Source organism: Pristis pectinata, chromosome 5 (assembly GCF_009764475.1).
Source record: "Pristis pectinata isolate sPriPec2 chromosome 5, sPriPec2.1.pri, whole genome shotgun sequence".
Taxonomy (NCBI): Eukaryota; Metazoa; Chordata; class Chondrichthyes; order Rhinopristiformes; family Pristidae; genus Pristis; species Pristis pectinata.
In genome coordinates, this window is record NC_067409.1 from 106115360 (window position 1) to 106133415 (window position 18056).

At 39.0% G+C, this 18056-nt stretch overlaps 1 protein-coding gene across 5 annotated transcripts in view; it reads left to right on the forward strand.

Moving 5' to 3' along the window:
- LOC127570393 (dual 3',5'-cyclic-AMP and -GMP phosphodiesterase 11A-like) overlaps positions 1–18056 on the forward strand; it is a 189228-nt gene that overhangs the window by 92891 nt on the left and 78281 nt on the right. For 4 of the 5 annotated variants that reach the window (XR_007956358.1, XM_052015935.1, XM_052015933.1 and 1 more), the window contains 4 exons: positions 1220–1295; positions 4233–4300; positions 7525–7617; positions 14156–14206. Coding sequence is in view for 4 of the 5 variants with exons in the window: in XM_052015935.1 (XP_051871895.1) it covers positions 1220–1295; positions 4233–4300; positions 7525–7617; positions 14156–14206 (288 nt within the window). In the remaining variant the exon portion in view is untranslated. The remainder of the gene's footprint in view (positions 1–1219; positions 1296–4232; positions 4301–7524; positions 7618–14155; positions 14207–18056) is intronic. The other variant, XM_052015934.1, reaches the window with a different exon arrangement.

The window sequence follows — 18056 nt, forward strand, 5'->3', positions numbered from 1 at the left end:
ATACAGAGATCTGGAGAAGCCTGAACTATAACCCAATCTGGGCTAGTTATAGAAAAGTACTGGCACAGTTCTTTTGATTTCATGTACGCTTACAGTGGTATTTTGTAAATTGCAAGTTTACTTTGGTAGCAATGAGGGCTTAGCTATACTTCGTATAAAAATAATAGTCACATTTCTATACATGCACTGGTGATGTAGTATGGTGTAAGTCCAGGTATAGACTTCGTGGTACTTTCGATGAGTAAGGAATATCAACTCCTTAATGGGAACGAGAAGGATGAACAGTTATGAATTCCTGGTAGATCTAGAATATTTCCCAGGGGCACAAGGGACTGTAGATGGTGGAATCTGGAGCAAAAAACAAACTGCTGGTGGAACTCAGTGGGTGAGGCAGCATCTGTGAAGTGAAATGGGCAGTCGACATTTTAGGTCAAGTCCCTTCATCTGGAGGTCAGTCCAGATGAGGAGTTTGAGGATTAAGAAAAAATTGAAGGAATAATTTGCAACAGCTTAATGCATTTTAGTAAGAGTTAAACACATTTGCAGTGCACAGGATTTATTTCAGAGTTCAAATAATTTCTTCTAAGTGAATTAAGACAATAATTTATAATCTTCCCACTTCAGTTCCTGATTTGGGTTACAAACAATGTTAACTTAGTTCAGTTTGTAATTCATTATGCTGCTGGTCAAGAAGATGACCTCCAGCAGGATGTGAATTTGTAACTTTGTTTAAAACTTCGCGGGGTATCTGCATTGTTAGAAATGAAGTTTTTCAAAATAAAACTGAGTTTCCGTCAGTCTATGATAGTGTGTAGGTGGATGTTAAAGATTGCATGGCACTATTTGAAGAAGAGCGGGAAGCTTACCATTTGAACATCTCGCCGTTAAACGAGTCTAGCCAGATACAACATTCATCACATTGTGTGATTCTGGTGAGGCTGTGGAACCTTCATTATTTGCTTGCACAACAGCTGCACCTAAAAAAATAATTCATTATGCTTTGATATTATTATATACTCATTAGACAGTGGATAAGGAAGAGTTAAACATAATTGCAATGGACAACAAGAGGATGTTCTTGCTAATCAAAAAAAACTCTAAAATAACCATGCTATATAACTGGAGCATGAATTTTGTCTTAAAAGTAATGCCTTTCATGTTCTGGAAAATTATAAAATGTTAATGATGCTCATATTTTCACTGTGTGTTTACTTTTCAGGCAGACCAGATGTCTGGTTTTCACATTCGCTCAGTGTTGTGTGTTCCCATCTGGAATAGTAATCATCAAATCATTGGTGAGTGGAGACATCAATATAAATTTAACAACATTTTTATGCATAAAAATGGTCTTCATGCCAACTTCCTCCTTGATGTGTGCAGCCATGAAACTGGGCAAATCGGCATATAATTTGACCTTATCTGTATGTTTTCCTCAGATGCTGAACATAATGCAAAAGTGTAAAATTAACCAGCACTTTGAACACACAGTTGTTTTTGTCCTTTTCTTCCTATTTTCAAGCATATTGGTTCTAACAGCTTCCAGAAAATAAGTAGCTTCCTTTCTTGGGTGACAGTAAAAAATTCTGCGCTACTGATGACTTAATCTGGCCAGTAGGCCAGTTATTTGGTGCAAATTTGATAATGAGTGCTGAAGTTTGCATTGGCATCTCTGAATAAATTGAAAACTCTGCTTGATATTCTTAACAAAAATACAGGCAACTTGTATTTTATGAGGTGTGGTGAATGGGGCAAATCTTCCATTGCTGCAGCAAAGATGTCCGACTGTCTCTCAGCCGTGCTCTTCATTCCTCTGGCACAACCTTTCCCTTCAGTGTGTTCTGGCACCGCTTCATGGCTGCCGTAGCACAGGCAGCTGGCTACATCTGGCCTAGAGGACCCCCTCCCTCCTGGCTCGCAGACCATCAAAAGCCGTCTGCGTTCAGGGCCACTGAAACTTTTTAAGCACCCTTGATATTCTTTCAGCAACACTGAGGACGTTAAAAGTAAAATACAGTTAAAATATTTTATTTATATTTAACAGTATCATTAAGACACTAAAAGGCAATTAAATTCAATGCAACAAACAAATAAATAAACAAATGAATTGCCTTTCAACTTGGAGCCAATGTCTTTTATTCATTTGAATGGGGTCTGGTGATCTCGTACCAGGATTAACCTGATGTGCATTTCATAGCCTGAGAAATGAGAAGCATGTGGAGGTTCATGCTGCCCCATCTGAAACCAGCAAGAGTCCACAGCAGCACCACAGGAGCAGCTACAGCTTGCACGGGTTGGCCACAGATACCACACCAACGTAGGCCAACATCATTGCAGGACAGTGGGTCTTACGTGGGGATACCATGGTAAATCCCAGCGTTAGTAATGAAGCAGAAGATATGCTCCATCATTACTTGAGTCAGTAAATTATTTTTCAATCATCACAGCCTAATGTTAGTTTTCTTCTATTTAGATGTAAGGCATGCTAGTGGAATGACGTGCACAAAAAGTGCAGTCAATAAAACGTGTACAGATATCACAATGTGGAATAGATGTGACAAATTATTAATGGGGACATCTCGTGTGCACAACTAGATTTCTTGAAGCTTCTTTGCAGAGTGCATTATTGAGTTGCTAATTATAACAAAAGCTCTTAGTCAGTTTGCAGTTATTTTCATATGGAGTCGCAGTATCACAGCTTGTAATATCATTGAGTGTTTTATGTTGTTACATTAGTTTTTCACCCTTTCAATGTAGCTGCTGGGATAAAAACTTTAAGGAAAAGCAGGATTTTCTTACTATTGCTGTTAATCACATTTCTCATCACAGTTTCCACTGGAATGGAAGCAGTGCATCTAGCTTGCCTTGAGTTCTGCTCGATAGGATACCCTGAGTTTAGAAGAATTAATGTTAAAATTCTGTCAGTGGGATCCTATGTCATTTAGGAAGGGGGATTAAATAACTGATCAAATACCAACTCAGAATTAACTTTTATTAATATTAGTTTCCATGAAGTCCTAGAGCGATACGGCACAGAAACAAACCCTCCGAGGCTGTGCCAGCTGTGGGACGAAACTGGAGCATCAGGAGGAAATCAATATGATCACAAGGAAAACATGCAAACTCCATGCAGACAGCACCAGAGCTCAGCGTTGAACTCAGGTCACTGGAGCTGTAATGAGGCATCTCTAACAGCCGCACCACTGAGCCAAACACATTCTATTCTTTGAAGAAAAACATGATGATGCTGGAGGAACTCAGCAGGCCAGGCAGCATCTGTGGAGAATAGCAGGCAGTCAACATTTCGGGTCAGGATCCTTCTTCGGGTCCTCCTGAAGAAGGGTCCTGACCCAAAATGTTGACCGCCTGCTTTTCTCCACAGATGCTGCCTGACCTGCTGAGGTCCTCCAGCAACATCATGTTTTTCATCTAGATTCCAGCATCTGCAGTACTTTGTTTATCTGTTCTTTGAAGATATTAGACTCTGAAGCAAAAAGTAACCTCAAAGTAAAATTGTCTCCAAAGTTTTTTTATGGCTGATCTTCTTTCCAGGTATCTGAACCACATCGTGAACAATAGTGCATTAGACAGAGAGCATCATAATAAGTCACAGAACCCAAGAACTCTGAAATAAATAGTAGAGTTGATATTAAAGAGTCTACAGACTTTGTACAGTGTAATAAAATGAGAAAATGCTGTAAACAGTCAGTAGGTTAGGTAGCAGCTGTGGAGGAAGGATTGGGTTAATGCGTGAGGTTGATGATCTTTCATCCGAATTGGTTCTGATGGGAAGTCACCAACCTGAAACATTAACCCTGTTTTTCCCTCCACTGGTGCTGCCTAACCTGCTGACCTTTTTCATCATTTTCTGTTTCTGTGTCAGATTTCGAGCATCTGCAGCAATTTGCTTTTGACTTTGTGATATGTTGTGGGCTGCATTTGCCAGCTAAGCTCCCGAAATTAATACTTTATTAGTGATTTATCAGTATAGTGTCTAATGGAGTCTGTAAAATTGGTTGATTGTGTTTAATATTTGGTATCATAGTATTCAGAATAAATTGTTCTATTAATTATTTCTTCCATTGTATGACAGGGAACAGGTTAGCTGTAATCAGTATCAATGCGGTATAGTATAGTAATGAGCTTTTTATGTCATAAAAGGAAATCAAAAAGTGAAAGTTCTTCAAACGCTAGAAACAATAGCAGTTTAATATTTAAACCTTTTCTTGCTGCAGGAGTTGCTCAAATACTTAACAGGTTGGATAGGAAAACATTTGATGATGCCGATCAGAGATTATTTGAGGTGAGATTATTTCGTTTTCCATACTGTAATGATTGCAAATTGCAATTGTGCCTGTTGAAAAATGCAATATTCATTCTTTTCTGTGACACACAGCAAGATTTTGATACTTCAGTGATGTGAGCCTGGCTTAAACCTGATTGCTGCAGAAGGCTTTTGAAGTTTAAATATCAATTGCAAAGTGCCCTTTAATGCTTCTCTCTCTCGCTCTCACAGAACTGATTGGTTAATTGTAAAAGTGTACAGTTGTTCACATTATGAGGCTTGTGAATAGCCATGGAGCAACAGCAGTCACCGGTGTTTATATTCATATGTTGATATAGCAGAGTTTTTGCTGCCTGACTTAATGAGAAATAGTTGCATTGGTTAATTCCATCATGAATTAAACAGTTTAAATTATGACCACTAACATAGATATCCTTTTATCTGTACAATTTAGGAATTTAAAAATATTTTTATTTTTACATTATTAACGGAGGTGGCTATTTCAAAAGTGCAGGTTGTACCAGCATTACTGGATTTAGATCTGAACTATAATTAATTTTGGTGTGTCAGTAACAATATTATGTGAGCAGGCAATATATTATTTTATTCAGTGGTGCAGAACACCAGTGATGAATCAATTGGAGAGAGATGTTCTTTTGCACTATGTGCAACCAACTTGTAAACTTTTTATCTAGAAATGGGTATCTGGTTTTGCTGCAATGTGCTGAGGAAATATTACTCTCAATATATTAGTTTATTTTGTATTGGCAATGCAGAATTCCACCGAGACATGAAAAGATGTCCCAAATTGAGGTCCTTTCCTTCTATGATTCATACACATCTACTACATTTGTAAAGATTTTAAATGTAAACTCATGTAACTATTTATCATTCATACAACATATGGGGATGTTTTCTCAGCTATTACCACTTGCAAAATTGGATGTCTGTCGCTTTTTTTAAAGAAAAAAACCTTAAGTGAACACAACTCCATTTCCTCACATAAACTGAAACTAAATTGTTAATGGCAATAATAATGTTTGCACCTTCAAGGTCATCCATTGTCACCCATGTGTAACAATTCAGTTTGCCCCCAGGTTTCCTGACTTGCATTGGCCCTGAAATCTGTCAGAATGACCTGCATTTCCACATTTCACAGAGGTTCCTTTACTAGAGTGCATTTAATTAATTAATTATCAACTAGCCCTGTTTCATTGCACAGCACCAGATCCAAAATAGCTTATTCACTGATTAGTTAAGAAAGCTCTCTTAGCTGTACTTTGTGGACTGATTCTCCAGACTGTTAGTTTGAGCAGCTTCTAAGAAGATTAAAGTCTCAAATGATCACTGTTTTACCTTTGATACATGCACCTTTAATTTCCTACTTACACACTAGTAGAAAGCCTCATAATAACGCCCAGCAATTTTCCTGCCCATTATTATGGATTTTCTGAGATTTTCTCTCTCTGTTTTCTATATCCCATCCATTTTTCTAATCAGAGGTACCCTTTCCATTTTCCACTTTGCATATCTGTCATAGTTTCAACATTTGATCACTCTTCAACCAAATTTTTTCCCAATAGCTATTAAGTCAAATCCATTCCATCTGTGTTATTACATTATTTATTTGCCAATAATTCACACGTGAGGAGCATAAGAGACAGGAACAAGAGTAGACTAGTCACTCCGTCAAGCTGCTCTGTCATTTATTAAGATAATGGGTGATCCAAATTTGGTCACAACACCACTTTCCTGTTTTCTCCCTGTTCCTTGTAGTTCAAATATTTGTAAGTCTCCACCTTTAATCAGTCATGTCTCTCCCCACAGCTCTCTGGGATAGAGAATTCTAAAAGTTCCTCCTCATCTCCATCTTAAATGGATGCCCCCTTATTCCAAACTGACCCCCCATTTCTGAGATATGCCCCCCCCCAGAAGAAAACATCCTCTCAGTATTTAATCTGTCAGTTCCCCCCCCGCCTCCCAGAAACCTCAATGTTTCATAAGAGCACCTTTCTTTATTCTGTACTCCAATGAGTATAGATCCAACCTGTTCATCCTTTCTTCATACATAAATTCCTTCACCCAAAAAAAAATCACCATTTACAAGAATCCCTCCCAGTCACATATGATCCTGACTTGCAGATATATCACTGTTTCTTCTTTTACGGTAAAGACGGGGGTATCCCAGCTTAACAAGATTTTGCCAGCACATTTATCACAAGGACTCCATTGCCACTTTCTCTGGGGCAGTTATATTTGGGCATTAGATACTGGCTTACTCAGTGGCATTCCTGATTAGTGAAGACATTAAAAAAAAACTTTACTAATCAATTGCTTAGTCTTGGTGTGGTGAAACCATATTGTTGGGCAATGTTCTCTTGTAGGTAAAGGAAGATGGTGGACATCCACTTTAGTTACTTTTCATCTTATTTGTCATGACCCAGCCCTTGGTGCTTGAAGTTCCATGGTTCTCCTCTATCTCCCACATACTGATGGAAACCATGCGCTAAGAGAATTTATGCTTTTTCGTCTATGTTCCCAGCAATCTGCTGGAATTACAAAGGGTGGTTTGGGAGTGTACATGCTGAATTCAGCCATAGTGCATTTAATTTTATATTGATTTTATTTCCCATCTGAAAGATTAATCAGCCGGTCGCTGTTACACAGCAGAACTGAAAATATAAAGACTACAATATGGTAAAATTGAACATTCAAGTGAAAAGTCTAAATTGTTTTACTTATAGCCAATTTGTCTAATAATCTGGATGGATACAATCTTCCCAAACCAAACATATTAAAATGCACATTTCGTGTGTTACAATGTGTTGGACTTATAATTTGTCCAGGTATTTTCACAAATCACTAATACTTGCAGATAATGCCAGTTTATCAGTAATAATTTGACAGGATCTGGACTGTCTGTGCTTTGTTGTGCACCAAAGGAATAGTACATGTTACATCTTCTGGAATTTGAGCCCTTTATCTGTACCAGCAATCTGGTTTCTTCATTCAGAACTTGTTCTAAAATAACTGCATGAGGAATTTTCTGTTTAACCAGATAAAATACTTCGCTTCAACATATTTTTTGAGACACACTTTTAAATCTTCATTAGCTAATAGTCAATGACTGCCTAACAGACTGCTGTTAGGTAGTCATTAAAAGTTGCACACCAAGTTGCAACTGTAACTTTGTCCATGATTCCTAGTCAAGGTCCTGATGTGTTTTCCTGTGTTTACTCTAGGCCTTTGTCATTTTCTGTGGTCTTGGCATCAACAATACAATAATGTACAATGAAGTGAAGAAATCCTGGGCTAAGCAATCGGTGGCTCTTGATGTCAGTATGTTTTAAATTTTATAATGTTTTAAATAGTTGTGGAAAGTAGTGAGCAATGGTTAAATAATGATTATAATGTTTAATTCTGCATATCTGCATTTTGTAAACCATAGTTAGATATGCAGGGAGAACCTACACCCAGACTGGAAGTGACAAAGGAGTACGTTTCTCTCCCTCACCAGAGCTTATTAGAGGTAGCATGAGGTTATTTTAGGTCAATGATTCCCAATCTTATTGATAGAAAGACTTACTAGCACCCACCACCCCTTCCCCATAAGTCATGGGACTTTAGTCCTGGGGATTCCAGCGGCACAGGGGTAGCCAGAGTGATGAGAATATTTTTATATATTTTGATTTTTTTGTGAACCAAATTTCCTCAATATTACTAAAGCCCTTATAACAGACCCCATTAATCTTTAGCTTCACCTCCCTGCTATGAAAGGAGACAAGCACTCTAGGTTGGAAGCCATTAATGATGCAGAGTGCAGAATGCATGATGTTAGTGCTTTTGACATTGCTCAGAGTGCAGTTAGCTGAGGTCTCAAATATATTGCTGTGGATATTGGTTGCTGAGGAAACATTTCTTTGTAAGTCTTCACTAATGTAATGTAAAGCTAATACAGAAAGGGTTCACAGCAGACTCATCTATTTTGACAATATAAGAAGAGCAGGTAGATCTATGGAAAACATATATAGTAGGGGTTTTATTTCAGGAACTGAATGGTGTAGTTTAGAAAAATTCATTCTCAGAGCATGAGAGTCACAGACACGGTCAGCATTAATGACCATTGCACATTATTCTGCAGTGACTTGCTGCTCCACTTCAGATATTAAATGCCATCACATTATGATGGGTGTGGAGCAAATTTTAGAACAAGCTGGGGATGAGATCAAATATTTCTTTAAGAAATATAGTGAAACACTTGTGTTTTCAGGACATCTTGACAACACTATGGTGGGATCTGAACATGATGTCTGGATAAATAGCTCAGGTCTATTGATTGTTAGACTAATAAGGAATGAAAGGCTTAACAAATGAGGAGTGTTTGATGTCTCTGGGCCTGTACTTGATGGAGTTGAGAAGGATGAGGGGGGATCTCATTGAGACCTAGCAGATACTGAAAGGCCTGGAAAGAGTGGATGTGGAGAGGATGTTTCCATTAGTAGGAGAGTAGGCCTCAGAATAAAGGGACATCCCTTCAAAACTGAGATGAGGAGGAATTTCTTCAGCCAGAGGGCAGTGTATCTGTGGAATTCATTGCCACAGAGGGTGGTGAAGGCCAAGTCATTGGGTGTATTTAAGGCATATTTTGATAGGTTCTTTATTGGTCAGGGGGTTAAGGGTTATGGGGAGAAGGCGGGAAAATGGGGTTAAAAACAAATCAGCCATGATTGAATGGTGGAGCAGACTCAATGGGCCAGATGGCCTAATTGTGCTCCTATATTTTATAGTCTTAATAAGATTGATGCTAGAGTTGTAGGTATTTATTATATCCTATGAATCAAGACCTTTGGTTAAGACTTTAATTATGAATTTTCAGATTAGTTGCGCCAGTAAAACTCGACCAGGTGAAAGGATGCAGGAAGTTGGTTGAGCTGCCCTCAGACTTGTTTCAAGTCAAGTCGAGTTTATTGTCATGTGCACAAGTACAGTGTGGTACAGGTACAATGAAAAACTTGCATGCAGCAGCATCACAGGTATATGGGTACAGACAACATACAAAACATAAATTATACAGAAATTGTACAAGACAGTGAAGAGAGAGGGAAAAAGAGACTGTTCAAAAACAAGACATTAGTGCAAAAACAACCACATAATCAGAGACAAGTCCATGGTAGTGCAAGAGGTGGTCTGTAATGTTTCATTGCTGAGGTAGGATTAGGATTGTGTAGGTCAGTTCAAGAACCTGATGGTTGTAGGAAAGTAGTTGTTCCTGATCCTGGTGGTGTGGACATCAGGCTTCTGTACTTCCTGCCTGACAGTAGTGGGGAGGAAGGGCATGACCTAGATGGTGGGGATTATTGATGATAGATACTGCCTTCTTGAGGCAGTGTCTCCTGTAGATGCTGTCAATGGTGCAATGATTGCTCCCTGGACACCTCGAGTTGAGACTAATCACGTATTTTGTAGAGTGGCCTCATTAATTCATTACTTTATGCAAATACATACAGTATAAGGTACATACCTATAACTTTTCACTATTTTTCAGCAGCAGTTTAATTCCATGTCAACATGAAATGGATGTGGCATAAAGGTATGGTCAGTCAGTACATCACTCTGGGTACTGCAGGGTGGAACCCATCACAGTCTTATCCAAGATCAGAGAAGTTGTCAGAAATTTCAAGGATGGTGTAATTTGCTACAAAACTGCAAGGTCTATCACTCCCTGAACATAATGTGAACAAAATTGTCATGGCTCATGCCATGTTTCCAAGAAGCTCACGTGACTCATTTCTTTACAGGTTTTTAGTCATACAATATTTCAGCCAGGGCTGCCTCTTGGGGGAATGAAGGATATCTTATCTTTCCCTGGCTTCTTACCCTTGTCTCTGCTCCTGAATGTTAGAGGACTATGAGGAGATTCATGGAGAGTATACTTGGGCTCCTCAACTGATGTTTCTAATGTCTGCACCACTCTAGGGGAACCTGCTCAACTCGCCAGAGTGATCTGGATCCTTTGTCCTCATCTACGGCATACTTCACAATTTAATCATCATGAGAATTTAATCCTTACCTGAAAAACCTCAGCAGGAGGAGGAAGTGGAGGAGGCTGAAGAGGCAGAGACAGTAGAGGACAGTGCCAGCAGACGAGGACAAAGGGAGATCTTCTGTGGACATATTGCCAAGGAACATGTCTTAAGCTAGACCTCACACTGGTGGGTCATCATTCAAACAGGGTGTTATTAACTAGGACTGTACGAGGTTCAACAACCAAGGTGCCATGGCCCAGGTACTCTATATCAATAGGGGCATCTATTTGAAGTGTAGCGGAAGTTACCTGTGCTTCCCTATCAAAGCCATGACCAATGCCTGCACTGATGCTGTGAACATCCAGTGGGAGCTTGACCAAGTGACCCCCAACATGTACCAGCTAAAGACTTGCCATCCGGCAACCGAAACCGCAGCAGTGATGCCATCACTTCCCTGCCTTGAACTGAGTCTCTCTGTGGAGGAGGCAGGAAGCGGTCGTGGTTCAGAGTCGATCAAAGTCAGTAAGGAGACAGACTTATCAATGGCACCTGGCCTCATGAAAACTTACTTCAATCCCAAGAAGAGTAATTTATTGCCAACAGCAGGCCTCACCGAGACTTTGTTAGATATTACAAAGACTGATAAAACCAAACATCTGGAAATGGACCAACATTACATGGACCTGGCAGACACTCACCAGTCCTTGCTACTTGCTCAGTCCAGCCAAACTATGGGATTATTGCTATGTGATGTACACCCACTTAGTGAATGGAGCTCCTGAAGACATTGTCGGTGTACTTCCTCAGAGATCGTTGTGGCCTCTTCTCCTTTTGAAGGTGACCCTATAGGATATGGCTACAAGTGCATCACTGGAAGAATGTAGTGGCTGTCAAGACTTTCTGCCCATGACTTTGCAAATATGTGTCTACCAAATTATACATTAAATGTATTTGATACAAATATCATGGTTCTTGCTTAAAATGGACCCTAAAAGCATATACTGAGAAGAATGTCTCAAGAAGATTTGTTTTCCATAATGCTGACATTCAACATTACCTCTTCATTATATTAAGGCAATTTCTAAAACTGGTAATGCAGACAATTAATGTGGGAGTCACTCATGGCTGAATCTGCATTGATGAATAACATCATCAGGAATCTAGCTTGATAAATTCACCTTGGAAGTTTCTCCTTGCTAGCACTAATTGGTGCTATACCAACTCAGTGCTAAGTCTGCTTGCATCCTTGCCATCAAAGGTAAGGTGATGGGGTTCCTTATTACCTAGTGCCAGAGTAAAATGTCAGCAATTTGCAAGTCATGCAACACTCATCTTTGTTGACTTGCTTTCTACAGTGAGACAAATATGATCCTCTTCCTAATGAGATGATGCAACATTCTCAAGTTGCCAGTATCAACTCGTGTATTTTCCCTTTGGCAGAGACTTCATATGTACAAAATAGTGAGTGGACCATGAACAATGCATCCTTGGAGGAGCTGATTCATTTTGCAAGTGCTCCTTTGCAGAACGCATGCAAGATGTGCAGCAGCTCAGGTGCTCACATCTCAGTGCATATATTTGGCAGATAATGGGTTTTCGTCTGGGAGCTCACATGTGAAGTTGTGGAGAATCAGTGGGCTCTCTCTAAGCTTTGCTAAGCTGGACACGTGTCATACCCAGGAGGCCATCAATTGAAAAAAGAAAATGAGAAAATCTAAAATATTTGCTGGACTTCCAAATAGTTTGTCCACAATTACAGACAAAGGAAGAATCCAGCTCAGGTATGAGTGAATTGATGTAACAATGCAGTGCAAGAATAGAATGGCCAGTTCTATGGAATGTTCATTACAGTGCTCACGTGAGTCCATGTACATCTCATCTACAACTGTACAGGTTCTAGATGCCAACAGGTCTTAAATGCAGGACTAAGCTGCTCCTTCAAATGGTGATAGGAATGAATGATAAATTAAGAGACAAAGTAAATGGATAAAATGCAGCAAGGGAGACAAGTACAAGACCATCCTCATTGGATCTGAAAAGAATCCATCAATGTGCTTTCTAAATGGCAGTAAGTCAGAAATGGTTAGAGTTTTTTTATGTATGTACCTCATGAAAATAATCAAAAAGGCTAAAGGAATGCAGGCCTTTGTATTTAGAAGAGTGTGCTACAAGAGTGATGTGTCATGTTAAATCTATACGTGCACCTGGTAAGTGCCACGTACCAAGTAACATAATGCATAACTCTTGTGATAGTACCTGATAGTACTACCTGATATTACCTTAGTACTATCTTTATTTCTAGGAAACACACCTTGGGAAATATTTACTGGCCTTAAGGGTAGTACGATGTAGGTTTAACAGAATGTTACATGGAATACAAGAGTTAAATTACAAGCTGAGATTTTCCAAACTGAGCTCAGACTTCCTGAAATTTAGAAGATTGCAGTATGATGGATCAAACACTGGAAGACATTAATGGTTATTGATATGGTAGACGGAGAGAAACGTTTTTTTTCTGCTGGTTGGTATGTTTAGAACTAGAATTAGAAACAGGCCTTTCAAGAATGGAATTAAGAAATAAATGCACAAAATGTGGTAATGGTTTGGATCAACTTAGTGTTGGCAAACAGAAGATAATGCTAGATAATTTGTTCATTTTAAATCTGAGTTTGAGTGATTTTTTTTGTTAACTGCAAATATATTAGGAAGTATAGGACAAAGGTGGGAAAAAGGAGTTAGGTTGCAAATCAGCCATCATTTTTGTGAATATTGCAACAGATAAAAGGAGTTAAATGGTCTACTCCTAATCCTATGTTCCTGTGATAAATTAACTGGTGATAGAAAAGTGGGAGTTCCAGAAACCATTTCTGCGCAGCTTGCCTCTGCTTCTGAAGCCATCACGTTGCACCATGTAAGCATGGTAGGGAAAGAAAGAGTATGGCTTCGTTCTCCAAACAGATGCACGAGAAAATGAGGGAATATTAAATTTTTGCTGTTCACTGCAATGACATAAAATTTGTTCGATTGTTGCACTCTCTCCTCATTTTGCATTGCAGCAGGCAAAGGTCTAGAGCAGGGTGGTTATTCTCTAGTTGCAGATTTGGCATAGTTTTAAATACCATGCTCTGTATGTAAGACAATGCCTTTGAAGAGATCATGAATCCCATCAGCCTTCTTTGCATGCAGAGCAAGTTGTTTGATTATTTCAGTATGTTGGCCCTGAATGTCTCCTGCGTTTACCAAGCTTCTACCACAACTTTGGCAGAAGATCTTTGAAACCCCCTGGGGAATAAACATCGAGTTATCACCCTTAGCTCATGAGAAAAATAACACATAGTAAAAATGTTATTTCACTCTGTTGTTCCCGAAGTCTGAAGAGGTTTGATTTCAAGCTGTAATTTGATTTATTCATAGATCTTGGCTGCACACAGATCTGCAGTGTGTGTCGGCAGTGCCAATGAGGAATGAGCAGCCATGAAGAAGGATTTACTCCCTCCTTCTCTCTTCCTGACATAGCCCATAAAAAAAGAATGTTTTTAATTAGGATATAATTAAAATAGACTGGGTGGAACTGTTTTTGTTTTCTTCAGACTAAAATTTGAATCTATTAAAGTGATACACAGATAAAAATTTGGGACATTTTTCAGTTTTGTGTGCTGAAGAGCACAATTGCATTGCCACTGTGGAAAAACAATTTTTAAAACTGCCATTCTTTGCTTTGTAATGCTGACAAGATGAATTTGTAATTAAAATGAAAGTAATGCAGTAATGTGTTTTGATCTCATTTACCATCTGTTGTACACTTTTATATAATTCAGGTTCGACTTATTCTGGTTTATTGTTTCAGTTGCTGTCCTACCATGCAACATGCTCAAAAGTAGAGGTTGATCGACTGAAGGTAAACTGTTTCGTTTACACATCCCATGAAATAACCCTACCACAAGTTCCAATAGTACCTCCATTGAACTGGCACCTCTAATAACATCCTCCATTAAATCCTGGAAAATGTGTCCCTCTGAAATAAAACCTTTTTTTATGGAGATATTAAATCAATACTTGCATGCGTGCTATCGGTGTTTTTTTTTACTCAATTGTGCTGAACCCTTGTTTAATAATAGATTATCTTGGGAATTTCATTCACAAGATGTTTTATATATCAACATGCGTGACTAGGTTTATAAATTAGTAAACAGGTTGTTGATTATAAATCTGGAAGCCTATGATTAAATGCAATGCATTCGCTTGCTGACTCTCTGCTGCCACATGAATAATACCAAATACCAGAGAGTGGTCAGTGCCGATTATTTATTAAAGTAATAAAACCCACTAACAGTGAAAAAAAGCAAATGGATGAATTTAAGGCTTGCATTCCCCTATTACACAAAGAATTACTGCATATTACCTTCCTTGTGCATGCTGTTGCTATAATGTCTACTTTTTATGCTGTATAGTAAAATGTTAAGTATTGTGAGAAATAAATTACTCTAATCACAAAACTGATAAATTATTGCAATTATTTTATGTATAGCTATTTCTCATAAACAAGTTGTATATATTAAGAGCAAATGTTTAGTTATTGGCAATGTCATTTGTGTGAAATACACAAGTTCAAGAATCGAATAATGTCATTTAATGATATCATCAATTATTTTGGTAGTATTATGGACATCACTTTATGCACAGTTCTTCTAGTTATGAGTACCCACAGCACACCAGCTACTTTTATTAACCTGTCTCTAGTAATTTTAAGCCATTTCATGGCATAACATTGGAAAAGTTGAGAATGCCATATCTATGTCCTTTTATGGACTCAACAGCTCATTATTAATGATGGTCACTCTGCAGATAAAATATCAATCAGAGTTGAATTTTGAACAGATCTTTAGGGCTGGTGTTAAATACTTTGCCATTCTAAAAGTGGGCCATTTGATAATTTTATGGAAATTTTATGTTTTGCTGTCAAGTCTTATGCCATTCAAAGTGAAGGAGGTGTTGAGAGTTTCTAAATTAGTAAAATATTTGGAACTAAGTTTAAAATCAGCCTGTGAGAGTAATGGCAAGGGGATAGAATATTGACATTAGGTGATTATGCAAAGTACTTGATTATGAATCAAATCCATATTTTACACCTCTCCTCATTCTCATTTATTGACTTCAGTGGTAGGGATTATCACTTGCTTTACACTCATGGCAAAAGATAAAGGAAATGCTGGGAATGGGGATTTATTTCCCCCCCCTCAACCCCCCAGCTCCCATGATGAGTTAGAGAAGACTGGATGGGGGGATGAGGGAGGCTTAAATTTGAAGAAGTATGTGAATTTTTTCAATCTTGACAAGCATGCCTACTTCGAGTTTGACTGCTGTTGGTCTGTGGTCAGAAGATAATCTCATCTAGCGTGGCAAGTCTGTAAGTATAATCGTAGAAAGATTTTATTATCAATTTCTATGTAAATTCTCTGGTATCGCTTGCCTGGGTTTAGGAACCCAACAGCTGCAGTGACAGCATCCCGTTTGTAAGTATGGCCCAGCATTACATCCGTTCTTGTGGGAGATGAACAAAACCAGGGAGGATGCAGACAACTCAGGTAAACATCCCTTGAACATATTCTCTGCAGTGGTGCTGCAGGTAGTGCAGCTGTCTCACATCTCCAGCAACCTGGATCTGATCTTGATTCCTAGGACTCGTCTGCCTGGAATTTGCACGTTTCCCCCTGTGACTGCATGGGTTTCCCCTGATTTCTCCGTTTCCTTCCACATCCTAATGAAATGTAGGTGGGAGTGAGGGGAATCAGGGGTTGTTTATGGACATATACGATAGCATAGTTTACAGGGGAATAAATTGGGCATTGGATTGATAGGATTGCTCTGAGAGCCAGCATAGATTTGATGGGCTGCATGGCCTCCTATTTTGTTAAAAGATCTTTCTCCTCACTCACTTACCAGGACATTTCTTCCACCCCAATCTTCCCTCAGCAAATGCTTCCAACTTTATTGTCTCTTTATCCTGTGATCTCTGTCCCTTCCTCTTCTTCCCCTGCAATCCCTTTTCCCTGACTCTCCTCCTCACTGTGATCTCTCCCTGTAATCTTGCTTTCTGCCTCAGTAATCCCTCTTCTCTGACGATCTAACTTCACCCTGTATCTCTCTCCCTCGCTGCCATCCTCCCAGCGATTTTTCTTCGTACCCCCAATCTCCCCGCCGCCATCTCATCTTTTCCCTATAATCTGAAACAGACCAGCTCTGACACATACATTACACACACTAATGTCAAATTGCTAAGCATGCATACGTATGCCCCACCAAAAGCTGCCAAGTTTAAATTCTGCACAAGCCCTTGACAATATTTTTTTTCCACATCCATGTCAATCATGTCGTGCAACACTAAAATGAGATTGTTAATCCTGATTTATTTTGAACTGATGTAAATGAAATGAAAGGCTTGTTTGTAAATTGCTCCAAATTTAAATTCATCTCCTTCCCTTTATAAAATAAATTCTCTCTTTGTAATATTAAACATATGAATGAAATTCTCATTCTGCTTTACTATTGCTGGATTTGGTGAAAAAGCAATAAGACAAACTCTACTGCATTCTATTCATAATCATATTTCCATTCTAAGGATCCATCTTAAAACAGATCATCAATCCATCACTGCTCATTCTATAGAATTTGCTAAAATACTTTAATTGGTTATTGCTTTTACAGTCTTATGACTGATATAATCAAGTATATTGATTATATTGTTAAATAAATCCCTGCTAAATAGATAAATCAAAACATCTTTTAATCCATTGGGAAAATTTGCTCAATGCACTCACGTCCCGATATTAACTGGAAGTGATGGGAGTGGCATGGTCCACGATCGCATAAGAAATTTGGCAATAGGTTCAATGGCGTTTTTTGCAGGCTCCGTGCTATCACTTTCTTTCTGGGTTTTGCATCAATTATGCCGCAGTGGACACGATAGGAATCACATGGTACAAACACAATTTCAGTAGGTAAAGAATGAATACAAAGAAATAATTTAAAAGAGAAAGGGGTTAGAAGTAAGAGATAAAGAACTTTGATGATAGACTCACAATACACAAAGGTTGCACTCCTTTTTAATGGCATGATGTGTCACTGAGGTCACTGAGGAGCTGGATAGAGATGCTACCAACAACAGAAGCAGGAGGAAGAAATCTGCTGCTCCCACAAAGATGTCCTGGTTGGCGGTGAGCCAGGAGGTCAGTAATAGGAACATTGTATTACACTCCTGGGTTCAGAGTAGGAAGTGCATGAACGAGCTATCCACATCAGTAAAAGCGAGTCCAGATGTGCATTTCCCCACATCAAGATGGGCACATCTTGCTGCCCTCTTACGACACTGTGCCTAGTAAGACCTACACCATCCTTTCACTCACTCCTCATAGACAGTTCCTTCATGAACACACATCCTTTTCTTTCTGTATACTTCCTAAACCCCTCCACACCCATCTATATATCTAATACTGCCACGTGGTCTGCTCTACATACAACTTATTGCCTCCCCCTGACAGTCACCCTCACCAAGTAGACTCTAGTTGGGCACATTCCTCTGTTAATTTTTACGTCTGCTCTCTCCCCTGTTCCAAGAGACGAAAGAGCAAAACACTAGGGAGAGCAAGAGAAGGGCCTCCAGAAATCACACCATTAACATTGGTGAGGGGAAAATTCTGGAGATCACTGATACTTTATGTTCTTGGCTAGTGGAGGTGGGGAGACTGGGG